Below are 13,284 nucleotides of genomic sequence, written 5' to 3' on the forward strand. Positions count from 1 at the left end.
GATGCCTTACTTGCTACATTTTATTTCCTCTAATGCTCCATTTCAAGCGATTTATCAAAGCACTCAAAGCCCATGTCTCGAGTATTCCACTTTTCAGAACTTTTACTGAGCTTTACGTTTTCTTTCTTCTATTGTCACAAAAGTCAATACAGTAAGTGATCTAGAGAGAGCCACTCCAAACATAAAACTACCCAAGAATTTAAGAAAAGGTAACAAACAAGCGTTTCTCATACCCAATGCCTGGGTGCACAGCAACGGCCCGAGGATCTGAAATTCCTTTTGGCAGCAGCGTTTTTCTGCTGGTACCATCCAACTCGGCCACATACATTTGCTTGCTTGTACGATCCAGCCAGTACAATTTCCTATGAAAACAATGCGCTTCATTCAAGAACTGCATCATTTGAATTTTGCATCAAGAAGTAAACAAGCAACAGCACAATAATTACCTTCCAATCCAATCAACAGCAAGTCCCTCCAGACCATGAACATCATGTCGGACCAAGACTTGTTCACCGGTGCCATTGGTGTATATTCTTTGGATTGTCTTGTTTCCAACATCCGCAAAATAAATTCTCCCCTCTCGATAGTCAAAGTCAATGGCCACGACATTGCGCAAATTCATTTTCACAAGGTTGTACAAGGTGCCATCAAGGCTACTGTTTCTCAGGTAGTAGCGATTACTGAAGATAAGCCATGGGGTAATGTCTGAAATAAAGTAAAAGAAAAGAGAACAACAAGTTGCAGTGTATCATCTGCTGCTCTAGATGAAACTACAGCAGGTACACTTGTTAATGATATAATGTGGGCAACAGCCACCGAGACTGCACCCTGTTCAAGGACTGCCTCAACCATATGGCTACTGATAGCGCACTCTCTGAGAGCTATAAATGCTCCAACATACTGACTGCCAGCCTTTTTGAGAGCACTCACAGTGTACAAGAATCCACCCCAAAATTTCCAGAGACAGAAAATTCTAAGGATGATTACGATACTCCCTAATGTAAAATTTGAGTGCAGCTCTGTCGGTGTCTCAGGCTCTGAAGGCTCATTGTTTTGTTTTGCCAGGTCGTCGGCCCATCTGGCGACGATATTAGTTTAATAGTAGTATTAGTTGAAGACGACAATGTGCAATGCGCAGTGCGAGAGTGTGTTGCAGTTTAACACAAGGAGTGATCGGCTGCGGCGATTGCCTAGTGCTCTCATGCAGTGGCCAGCGAAGCTGATCTGTCCGTGGCGCTGCGGGTTCGAATCCCAGTCGCAGCGAAGTTTCTTTATTTATTAGGTTTTGTTCGGTTACACCGACGGCGGCGACGTGGCTCAGCCCATGAATGGGTGCTTAAGCGCTGGGCTCTAAAATGCATTATGTAACACGGTCGTTCATAACAATGTTACATGTAGTATGCAACACAGTTGTTAAAGGCATACCAGCCTTGAAAATTCATATCAGTACTGAAAAACAAACAAGAAATCTGCCATTCAAAAATAGGTTACAAAGCTCACCATCTTTCCTCTTGCACGTGTGGCCATCAAATTCCCGATCGTAGTAGGTTTGATTGCATTTGCAGAAGTAGGAACCTGGACTGTTAACGCAGTACTGACTGCATACAGCAGGCTTCACCTGGCACTCATTGATGTCGGCACAGGCCTTGCCGTCTTTCAGCAATTCATAGCCATCATTGCACTCACAGTAGAAGCTGGTCAGTGTATTGACACATTTGTGTTCACACTGATTGAGCTCTACTTTAGCGCACTCATCTACATTGCAGTGCGCAGGTTCATCAGACCCATCGGAGCAATCCTGCTGCTTGTTGCACACACGCTCATATGGAATGCACTGGCCACTCTTGCACCGAAACTGGGCCCCTGAACAAGTTGTCTCCTCCTTCTTGCAGTCCTTTTCCAGCTCATCACTGCCATCCCCACAGTCATCTTCCCCATCGCAGTGGTAGGATTTCCGTATGCACTTTGCGTTGCGGCATGTGAACTCCTCTGAGGTGCAGTTGCGGAATGCTAGAAAAAGAAAAGTTGCAGCTAGATTAGCTTAAACATGGACACTGAAAGACAAAGCTCAGGTTGCAGTTGCTTCTCTTTGCATGCATTTTCCAAAGTAATTAACTTCAGTAACTGTCAAGTTTTGTGCACAGACAAGTTGTCACATAACTTTTCCTGTATTGGGGTGTTTGTTCAAACAAAACTATTCACAGGTAATCATTTTTTGCAAGCACGTTCACGTCTTAAAAAAAATGTGCTTTACACAGACACTTCTGACAACAATGAATGGAGGCCCCAAAAATGCAGAGAAAATTAATAATTCTTGTGTAACATCAAAACAAAAGAAGCACAAAACACTCACTGCAGTTTCGTGGTTCATCAGAGCCATCACCACAGTCATTGTCATGATCACACACCCAGTCCTTGTTTATGCACCGCTGATTCTTGCACTGATATTGCTTTTCAGGATCACACGGCTCTGGAGCAGGGCAGTTGTGTGCAGTTGTGTTCTCATCAGCACCATCCACACAATCAGGGTCTCCATCACACACCCAGCGCTTAGGAATGCAAGTAGCTCGTCCCCACTGCTTATTTTGGGTGCATTTGAACTCGCGTTCAGCATCACACTCGCGGGTGTCTGCAAGAGCACAAAAAAGTCACACTGTTAGAAAAATTGCTCTAATAAAAAAGAAAATTAATTTAAACAATTAGGACAAGCCTTCAAGATTCTCAGAACAAAGTGAAGTCACAATCATAGTTATCACCACTAAACAAAGCGGCCCATAATAGACTGTTTCATAATAATAAAATTCATAATACTGTTTTATACCATCCTTATACAGTTCCAGACAAAAAAATAGCAACTTGCGATGTCTCGCAGTGCATACTACTGGCTCAAGCTACAAACAGTCATATTTGCTACCTACTGAACCACATTTTCACTCGACTTTTTTTTTTTCTTAGTAATAGGTGGACAGCCTTCGCAACCTCATAGTGGTGCATAAAAATATTGTGAGCCACAAGCTACTAGCTATGGTTATTTTGGCAAAATGTATATTTAGTTAGTAGTAACAACCTCAATTTGACCATTAAAATCAGACCACTCCCAATTAACACAGTGAAAATTTTTAAACTTGAAAGTACAACTTACCACACTGATGGCGAACATCTTCATCTGAGTTGTCCAAGCAATCATTGTCCCCATCACAAATGTAGATCCTTGGCACACAGTTTCCATTGTCACACGTAAATAGGTCACCAAAACAGGTTCGCTTTTCACTCTTGCAATAGTCTTCGGGTTCATCTGCTTTATCACCGCAGTCATCATCTCCATCACAATGCCAAGTAGCCGGAATACAACGGTGGTTGGGACATCTGCAGTTTTTACAGAAAAATCATATTTGTGGAAAGAGTGACTGCAGTACACTCTTAAAATGTGGAATTCTCTTCCTGCATAAGCACTTAGAGGTCCTAGCTTTGGAGTAAAACCATGCACGGTGTTCTTGTACCAGATTCAACTTCTAAAATTCCAACTTTTTGTACAGTTAACAAATGTTGACAATGCCTATGACATATGATGTATGCTGTTTGCTACGAACTATTAAAACCATGAAGTTAACTACTATACATAAAGAAGAGGCAAAAGAGAGCAAACTAGACCAGCAAAGAAGCCTATTTCGCTCATTTTCAAACAAATGTTCAATTGCGACATGTTTGCTGCTAGTCTTTATCAGGTGCAGCTATCACATAAGTGCACCGGTAACAAGCCAATGCCTTGTTCCCTTTCCCTCATTGCAACCACAGCTCCCAAATCAAGAAAGAAACACTTGGCATTATGTTCGTGAAAAGAAATATCGGAGACATGCCACAAAGGTTGCAGCATTTTTTTATCTGTCTTTTTCAATACAATTATGATCTGCAGTTTGTTCCTGGCAAAGACTTGCTTGTGCTTGTGGGAGCTTTCCCGTGCTTCCGCCCTTCCTGCCATCCCGGAATCAACCAAGGACATCGACGTCCATGCTGTGCAAGTTGTCTCGAGCATAGTAAGTACACCAGAAAAGCAGTTCCTTCAACTTTAGTGGACCCATACTTAAGCAAAGTCGCACAGCAGGTGGCATAAGGAGCAAAGATTCAAGGAGAGTTAAAGCTGTTTGGAGCGGAACAATCAACAGTTGATGGAATACTGATGAAGGGACGCAAGATTCTCATGCCAAGGACAATGAGAGCCATGATGCTGCAGAAATTACAAGTGGGACATCTTAGACTGAATAAGACTAAAGCCAGAGCTCGTGGTCCAATTTTCTGACCAGGAATGGGCAGAGTCATTGAAATGCTCATTCACAAATGCAGCACATGCCAAAAGTACGCATACCAGCAACTCTCCGAGCCTCTTATTATGAGGACAATACCCAGTAAGCCTTGGCACCGGGTGGGAATTGATTTTTTTCAGATTGCAGGTGATATGTATGCTAGCATCGTGTGTGAAGCCATCACGAAGGTATCTGCTATGTTCGTGCAATACGGGATTCCTGCCCAAGTGCATGTGCACCGACAGCGGGCCTCGGTTTGCTTCCCAAGAGTTTGCATGCTGGTATGACTTTGTCCATATAACTTCAAGTCCTGAATTTCCCCTTTAACAAATTGGCAGAGAAGGGAGTGCAAATAGTCAAGCAAATCGTGAAAAAAAAAAAAAAAAACTGTGGAATCTCATGATGACTTTTGGACAGGCCTTTTATCCTCCTGTGCATCTCCATTTGAGAATGACCAGTCACCACGAGAATTGCTGCAGGGTCGTCAGATGCGCACGACTACCTGAATGCAACATCAAACTGAGCACCCAGTAGTAGTAAAGCACTGCCAGTCATCTAAGGGCAAGCTGTTGCAGCCAATACAGCAAGAGGACACTGTACAGGTTCGCAATGGCTGCCAGTGGTCACACAAAGCAATGGTTTTCCAAAAGATGACTTTTCAATCGCACATCACGAGAAAGGACAATGACTGCCTTTGAAGGCAAAACAGGCAACTGCTGCAAACACGAGAACACTACACCATCGACGATGACTACAATGACTATGACAAAGTGGACACAAGCACAAAAACCAACAGACCATCAAGCCCTAGTACCACTGACGGTCACAGACAGCCACGTGATGGGCTTACAAACAGTCAACTCACAGCATCAGGTATGACTGCTGTAACAAACATGTCAACCATTCAACAGAGATCAACGCAGAAGTGCACAGAATGTGAACAGCTGAAATACGATGCCAAATTTCAACAAGTTTTCTAGTGAACTGTTAAATCTGTTTTCTTCGAAGAAGAAAGATGTAACGGGTGCGGCTATTATGTAGGTGTGCCGACAACGAGCCAATGCCCTGTTCCCTTTCCCTTTCCCTTGCTGCAGCCGCATCTGTAAATCAAAGTGTAATAAACAGCCTGGCGTCTTTCAGGGCCTTGCCAACTAACGTGTAGTGTCTCTGCATGCTCCGACCAATACACACCAATTCAATCGATTTCACAGTTCTGCTGGATGCATATTGAAAGCGAGATAGCTACTAAATGGTGCATTTAGCCCCAGGCTGACAACAGCAGAGGATTTCACACAACCTTACCCAGCTCAGTCAGAGGCTCTCAAGGAAACCCCAACAGCTTTCAAAAGCTGCTGAGGAACCCCGCATGTCTTGGCTTCTATCTCTACATGCCCGACATGCATCAAAAAAGGAGCGCGCAGACACAAGGCATCTCAAGAAATTGCCAAATTCACTTAATAATGACTGGCTGTACAGCAAAATAATCAGCAATGAACAATTACAACGTGACTAGTCTGCAAATAAAGTGGGTAAAAGGTAAGCTGAGGCATGCGTGGATTTAGGTGCTTAGAGAACCCCAAAAACACTCCCAAGGAACCTTAGTGTTCCATAGAACCCAGTTGGAGAACCCCTGAAGTAAGTCATTATGCATACAGAACAGCCACTCGTAGACGCGATGCTGTCAGTGGCAGTGGCAACAAGGCATCAGTCATGATAGTGAGGCATTCTAAAAACATGGGCATGTGAATGAAGGAGCTTTACAGGGAAGTTTCAAAAGGAAGGAAACAAAGAGCCTTCCTGCCCCAGACTAATTTAGTGCACACAAGATGCTTTACATTCTGAAGTGCTTTATCACTGCATCCTGGAAAAGAGATGGTAATGCACACTGCCCATCAGAAACAGTTGCAGAAGTGACACATGAGCAAAAGCTTGCCTGAAGCTATTTGGCGGGCAGGTCCTTTGTGAGCAGAGCAGTGCCACCTCATCAGAATTGTCACCGCAGTCGTTGTCGCCATCACAGAGCCAGTACGGCTCCACACAAATATTGGTAGTTTCACACTTTAGGTGGTTGCCAGGACACGTGCGATTGTTCGGACAGTTGGCATGGCTTTCATCCGAGGTTTTGTTGTCCTTGCAGTCATTTACACCATTACACAGCTGAGTCTTAGGAATGCAGCGGAAGTTAGCACACGTGAACTCCCCATCCGGACATGGTGGATACTCTGCAAGATGTCAGGTTTTATGAAACTTGTACACTGCACACCAAACTTCTGCACCTAAAGACACAAACTTACCACAGCCTTCTTCATCTGTGCTGTCACCACAGTCATTCTCATGGTCACATTTCCACGTTTTAAAAATGCATCGTCCATTGCCACACCTGAACTCTGTTGGTCCACATGTGTGCTGGGCTGCTCAGAAAAAGGAAAGAAAAATTATGTAATTGTGTAAGAATTTATTCTCCAATAACCTACATGCATTCGTTTGCCAACTGCAAACTTACCACAGAAAGCCTTGTCTTCATCAGTGTTATCTCCACAGTCATCATCTCCATCACAAGCCCACAGACGGGGAATGCACTTTCCATTACCACATGCAAACTTTGTGTCATCACATGAAACATTTTCAGCTGAAATAGACAGACAAATTTTAAATTATGCAAAATTTTTGGCAAAACACCTTTTAACAAATACTTTTTGGAGCTGTTTTCATTGCTCAATAGAGAGTTCTAGCATAACACGATCCATGGTCCGGTACCACAACCTGCTTTTGTAAGGCGCCAAGCGTGCATGTGCAGACGGTGCCTAGGGGCCAGACACAGCTGTACATCTGTCACTGTGCTAAAGCAGTTGGGTCCCCATATAAGCGGAACACTGTAGAGAAATGCACAATGCTAAACCTCTCCAATGTGCTAATGAGGCTAAATAACACTGACACAATATCACATTTAATTTTGTAAATAAATGCTTCAAAGCAAAGCTTCAAAGCCGAAAGCAGACACTTACGAACACACATTCTTCCTTCATTAGCAACCTTAAAAGTGGAATTGCAGAGGCATTCAATAGTGCCATTGGGAGCTTGGTGGCAAGAGTGAGCGCAGCCACCATTTTGTAAGCTGCATGGATTCTTGTCACCTACAAAGCAAAAAGTAATAAAGTATACCCATGTTCATTCTGCAGTAAGAGCAGCACACATTTATAGTAAGTGTAGAATGACAGTGTCAAAACTTACACTTTTGTCGGTCGGGTGAATAAACGTGAATATCACGTGGCGATTCCTCCAGCCTTTTCACCATTTCAATCATACCAGCACCAGTGTGTTTTTCAGCACGATAAACACCACCTATAAATTAAGACATTAAACATACCAATACTGCAGTACAATACTGTAAAGTGCACTTCAATACTTTACTGCAGTGGAAAGGAAATGACCGAGGTGCTGTACATAAAACGCAACAGCATGCAGCATCACTGGTACAGAAGATTTCGGCGTGTACACATGTAAACAAGGCATCCTTCTCAATTCTGTATGGTTTTATATCACTGCCTGATCACACCTGAAAATCCCATTAGCTTTTCACTTCCTTTATTCTACATAGCTAACCACACCAAGTCTCAATTTGCCGCACATAGATCATGCTGCTAGTGCACAACTATCATTCATAAGAGCAGTGATATTTAATGAACATCAATACAGCTCAACACCACAGAACTTACGAAGCTGCAGGTCAGTCCAGTAGATGTAGTTCTCATAAACTGTGATTGCAAATGGATAAATCGTTGCAGACACAAGAGTTTCTCTGTTCTTTCCATCAAGATCAGAACGTTCAATCTTTTCCCTGGAAATAAAATATGGTATAATTAAGAATGCTGGCAATAAGTACAAGCTGCAGACCATCAACATATATTTTGTTTTCAAAGATATGAAGTTGGAACTAACATAGCCACAACAAACAGCTAGAAGTTACATGACAATACATGAAAAGATAAAAAAAATCTCCTAAGCTTTTTGCTTTTTGCCCTCTGCCGGAACAAAGGTGACAAAAGCTGCACCACACCCACCCTTGCAAGAGCAATCTCTGCAACAACCACCCAGATAACTTTTCTACTGGCCAGTAGAAAAACAAGGTAATAGTAACGGAAAAGTTGTACTACAGTTACCCCCCCGCACCTGCATTCTGCAAGTTGTGAACGAAAATTTTAAGATAACATGCCTTATTTAACATTTTTGAAAGGGCTTCGAAAGCCAATAAAGAAGTACGGTCACCGAATTTCTGTGAAATGGTCAACAAGACATAAGTGGACATGAATCTATGTGGAATTCACCCTTACTCAAGTAATTTACAACTGAATTTCTCTTCGCATACTGTTTTGATTTCAGTTTCAAGAGCTTAACAGAGGATATGATGCCAAAGTTGAGTTCAGGTCATGTGAGGGATAAAAAAAAACTGATATAATCACTGCTTCAGCACTTTGATTGAATACAACTCTTACACCAGCCTGCCCCAAGAGCCAGAATGATGGCGAATGGAGAATCAGCTATATCACTGTTTTTGTATTCCTCATGTGACCTGAATTCACCTTTGATGCCACAGCCACTGTTTGGCTGTTAAAACCAAAACCAAAACAATATGAGCATAGAAATTGCAACACATAATATTAAACTATCTGATGGCAAATCCAATAACGTCATTTGTCTCTCGATGTCTTGCACATCATTATATTGGTTTATAGTTTATGAGGGTTTAACGTCCTAAAGCAACTCAGGCTATAAGGCACGCTGCACATCATTAGAAAGAACACACAACTAAAATTTGGCATCTGTACTTCGAACAGTTCTCTTCAAGGAAGCAGAGCCAGATTTGAAATCTGAATAAGCCATAGCGTTACTGACTTACTGAAAATGAAAAACCTTTCCGAACTTACCGTAAAGCATCTGTCCAGTAAAGCTTTTTATCATCATAGTCTATGGCCAGGCCACTTGGCTGGGTCAGGTTTTGCTCCACAATTGCCTGCTTGTTGTTGCCAGCCATTGTTGCTCGATAGATTTTACCAGTGTTTCCATAACGTCCCCAGTCAGTATAGTACATGTACCTGTTTCCATAAAGAATGAAATGTCAGTGCTGCCAACCAGTGAACCAGCCAGCAAGAAGCCAGCCAGTGCCAGCCCATAAAAAGGCAACATACCCTTGGCAAGGGTCTAGCACAATAGCCCTTGGTCTTTCCACATGAGCAATCATGACTAACTGAGTGCCATCCCTGTTCATGGCATAGATGCTGCGGTTGGCAGAGTCAGTCCAGTAGATTTTCTTCGCTGTCCAATCAAAGGCAATGCCTTCTGGATTGATCGTCTTATTCAGGACTACATGGATGTCCATTTTGTCAGGGTTCACCCACGAGATGCTGCCGTCTGGACGAATTTCTGGAGAGGAAAAAAAAAATGATAATGTAACATTCCTCTGGGAAATAGTCACCGGCAGGGCAAGCAAACCACTAATTACTTACGAGTGAAATACATTCTCTTGTCTGCATAGTCGAAGTCAAGGCCGACGACGTTTGTGAGATTTCCTCGAGGCTGAAATGGCACACTTGTCTTGTGTGGATCCATGAAAAGGCTTCGAATTTCTCTCCTTGTGGTGAAGACGAGGAAGACCTTGGACACTGCAATAAAAAGGAATCAGTGTCGTTAATATCATTGTCATGCCTAGTAATAAAAAAAAGTAAACTTACTATCACACTTCCGCCCGTCAGCTGCCAACTCGCCTGAGGCACATCCACATTTCCATTTTGTGCCATTGTAGGACTCCGGCATGGAGAAGCAAAGCTGGTCACATGGCCTCGTTGAACAGGGCGATGAAGCTACAGAAGTCAATGGTAAACAGAGTGATTCAGTGTTCATGTATAGCACTTATAGAAGGAATTCCACAAGATATATATTTTACCAGGAGGCTGGTTAGAGCTGTCAAAGACGACAATATCTCGCAGCATGTTCAGATCAGACTTGACTGGCTCAGGTGGCGTGGTTGTGTTCGTCTGGAACTTGCTGGCCTTGTAAATGGTGCGCAAATTCCTATCAGCCCAGTAGACATACTGGCCAGAAACGGCAACACCCATCGGGTTTGGAAGGTTCTTCCTAACATACTGCCGGTTTCCACCAGAGAAAGCAACTTTCTGAAATTTAAAAATTCAAGAATGTCAATGAACAGAGCCTTTGTACTTCTGAGGTAAATTTGAAATTTCAGAGAAAAGTACAGCAATTTTGTCTCATATTCTGCAGTTTGTACTTCAATTTCTCAGAAGACAACAAAATAAAGATATAATATCATTGCTTTACATCACTGCTAAACCTGCTGCCATGCAAAGCTACCACACTGAGAATCCTAGATATGACCACCTGATCATGCAATTTTTATTCACGAGAAATGTGCTTTACTGTATGGCAGCACAGATACAGTTCCAGCAATACTTTTGTATTAATAAACCTTGAATTATGCTCCATTTACTGAAGTGAAAATACGCAAACAATGGACTGCATTATGTGCATACTAGGTGCTGCATTATGCTGTTAATTAAAGTATTTGAAAAACTATCACAGCTTTATAAATTTTACCTGTCCAACCTGTATTGCTTGCCCAAACAGACAATATCAGTTACAAATTTTGTGAAAACTACCAGGTAGCTACAATCAATTAAATTTTTAACTGCAACTCTACGACATATGTTCACAATATTGCAGATCTGAAGGAGGTAGTTAAGTGAGAATTAGTCCATGGAAAATTTGAACCAAGTGAAGTGCACACTCCAAAGCTGATACAGCACCCCGTGGCAATGCTACATCACACAGTAACAAATACAAATGTTGTCCTATAGCACTAGTGCCTCTGGAACATGCTCCGCAGTTTTTCCTGCAAGACTAGCCGTTTTCAGCACCATCTAGAGCAGCACTGATGTCAAAAAGCATGCGCTCTTTACAACAATTTAACAAGCTGGTCCAATCTTAATTCAATTCTAAAACACAATTTACAACTCAATACACATTCAAACTGGTATTCCTCAACAAGCTGGTCATAACCTCCCGAAATTAATCTAGGCAGCTATGTAGTACATTTTTCAGGCCAAACAAAACAATTCAGCACACATAAAATCTGTGCTGCTTCCAAATCAAGCTTTTAGCCTCCTTGGGGCCTGCATTGAACAGGATTGGCAAGAATGATCATATATAAACATGAAGGAAGTCAACAGCCACAGAAATCAAGGAGCATTGGGGAATTTTTTTAATTTGTGGTGTTGATCAATAGAAGATTAAGAGCATAATTATTTCATTGCTTAAAGATAATTGATTCGAAAGCAGAAGAAAAAACAACCACATGCTGCCAGTGGGAACTGAACCCACGACCTCTGTGAGTTGATCATATATATAAAATGTATGATCAACAAACTAAAATATCAGGCTCTTAGTTACAGGTCATGGTTTTGGCAACTAGATGTTTTTTTTACAACAGGTTTACTGCACCTGTTCGCCATGCATTTAAAAAGTGTCACTGCAAATATGTGCAAAATATCTAAAATATTGCACTTTTGATGGTATAGTCAATAAATGATGCACCCTGCATGCTCACACAGCCAAAATGTACTTACTTGAACAGCATCCTCTCTGGAGTCAACCCAGTAGACGTCATGGGTAACAATGTCAATTGTGAGGTCTCTTGGGTTGCTGATTCCAGTGACTACAATGGGTACACGGTTTGTGCCATCTAGGTAGGCTTTTTCAATCTTGGGATATTGACCATAGTCAATCCAGTACAGGAACCTCTTCACAGGGTTTACAGCGATCTCTCGTGGCGAGTCAGTTGTCGTCTTCAGTAGGATAACTCTGTTCGATCCATCAAGTTCACACACCTCAATGTATGTTTCATGGGGGAAGACATTCGTGAAGTAGATACTTCCTATAGAAAGGAAAAATGAAGTATTTTACCATCTTTGAGGTGCATGAAATGGCACTGCAGTACAGAAGTGATACATCAATAAAGAGCGAGGACTATGTAAAAAAAAAAGAACCACAGTAAACAAATACAGTTGAAGGGGCCCAGCGATTACTTTGTTATAGCCGTAGCTTCATTATATGCCGCGTTGACAGAGCTTCCAAGAGCTTCCCTCTTTCTCTCTCTCTTCCAAGAGGAATCGTCATTGTTTTGTTATATCCATTATTTTGTTAGAAACCATTTCGTCATAACGACATTCAACTGTACATCAAACAATGACCGTATCGCTCCAGGTGTATACAAATACAAAACAATATCCAAAAATTGTGTGTCAATGTCTGCAGTGCTGTCACGTACTGCATTTTTCATTTCACCATGCATTTTCCAATGGTAAATAAGCAGCTGGCTGTTGCATATGCTTAGCAGCACAGAAGAATTCCTTCAAACTTGTCTAAAAAAATAGACTTTGGCAGAGATTGCTGCAACTCATTGTGCCCGAGGTATAAAGCTGTGATCCAAAGGATACTATTTCACTGCTGTACTCTACTCTACAACATTATTTTACTAAGGCTTGCAAAGTTGGTGCTTTAAAGCTGGCAGCATTTCACTGTGTTCAAGCAAAGACAGGGTGCTCTCTTTTGTCCACATTTTTTTGCGCCGTTCTCCTGAATCATGAACCAGCTAGCCAAAACTAGAGTTCTTCTTACGTAAAACTTGTTCTAACATGTGAAATTATCCAATACTTGCCTGCAACCCAGTCCACAGCCACACCACGTATGCCATTGCTGCCAATACCATCAGCAATAACGTGCTTCAAATCCGTGCCATCAGGCTTGATTCGGTAGATGCCGTTGCGCTCTCCTTGATTGAACTCAATCCAATATATGTGATTCATTGCCACATGCACATCCAAGTGTAGAATGTTGTGTCCTGAAAACAGACATTTGCGTCCCAGATTACTACGCAAATTCACAAATTTAGTGCACCTCAGAAGCCATGCTA

General features: G+C 42.1%; 1 protein-coding gene across 4 annotated transcripts in view; it reads right to left on the minus strand.

The window, feature by feature from the left end:
* Window positions 1-13,284, minus strand: part of mgl (low-density lipoprotein receptor-related protein megalin) — a 167,069-nt gene that overhangs the window by 12,100 nt on the left and 141,685 nt on the right. For 3 of the 4 annotated variants that reach the window (XM_089578519.1, XM_089578518.1, XM_089578516.1), the window contains 18 exons: window positions 13,030-13,212; window positions 11,939-12,246; window positions 10,243-10,471; window positions 10,031-10,159; window positions 9,806-9,961; window positions 9,488-9,722; window positions 9,227-9,394; window positions 8,018-8,139; window positions 7,533-7,643; window positions 7,307-7,435; window positions 6,805-6,930; window positions 6,596-6,712; window positions 6,235-6,523; window positions 3,143-3,366; window positions 2,354-2,629; window positions 1,501-2,010; window positions 447-705; window positions 234-362 (listed from right to left, as the gene is read on the minus strand). In XM_089578519.1, the coding sequence (XP_089434645.1) occupies window positions 234-362; window positions 447-705; window positions 1,501-2,010; window positions 2,354-2,629; window positions 3,143-3,366; window positions 6,235-6,523; window positions 6,596-6,712; window positions 6,805-6,930; window positions 7,307-7,435; window positions 7,533-7,643; window positions 8,018-8,139; window positions 9,227-9,394; window positions 9,488-9,722; window positions 9,806-9,961; window positions 10,031-10,159; window positions 10,243-10,471; window positions 11,939-12,246; window positions 13,030-13,212 (3,700 nt within the window). Of the gene's footprint in view, window positions 1-233; window positions 363-446; window positions 706-1,500; window positions 2,011-2,353; window positions 2,630-3,142; window positions 3,367-6,234; window positions 6,524-6,595; window positions 6,713-6,804; window positions 6,931-7,306; window positions 7,436-7,532; window positions 7,644-8,017; window positions 8,140-9,226; window positions 9,395-9,487; window positions 9,723-9,805; window positions 9,962-10,030; window positions 10,160-10,242; window positions 10,472-11,938; window positions 12,247-13,025; window positions 13,213-13,284 lie in introns of all 4 variants that reach the window. The other variant, XM_089578517.1, reaches the window with a different exon arrangement.

Source organism: Amblyomma mixtum, chromosome 3 (genome assembly GCF_055824585.1).
Source record: "Amblyomma mixtum isolate Tamu chromosome 3, ASM5582458v1, whole genome shotgun sequence".
NCBI classification, from domain to species: Eukaryota; Metazoa; Arthropoda; class Arachnida; order Ixodida; family Ixodidae; genus Amblyomma; species Amblyomma mixtum.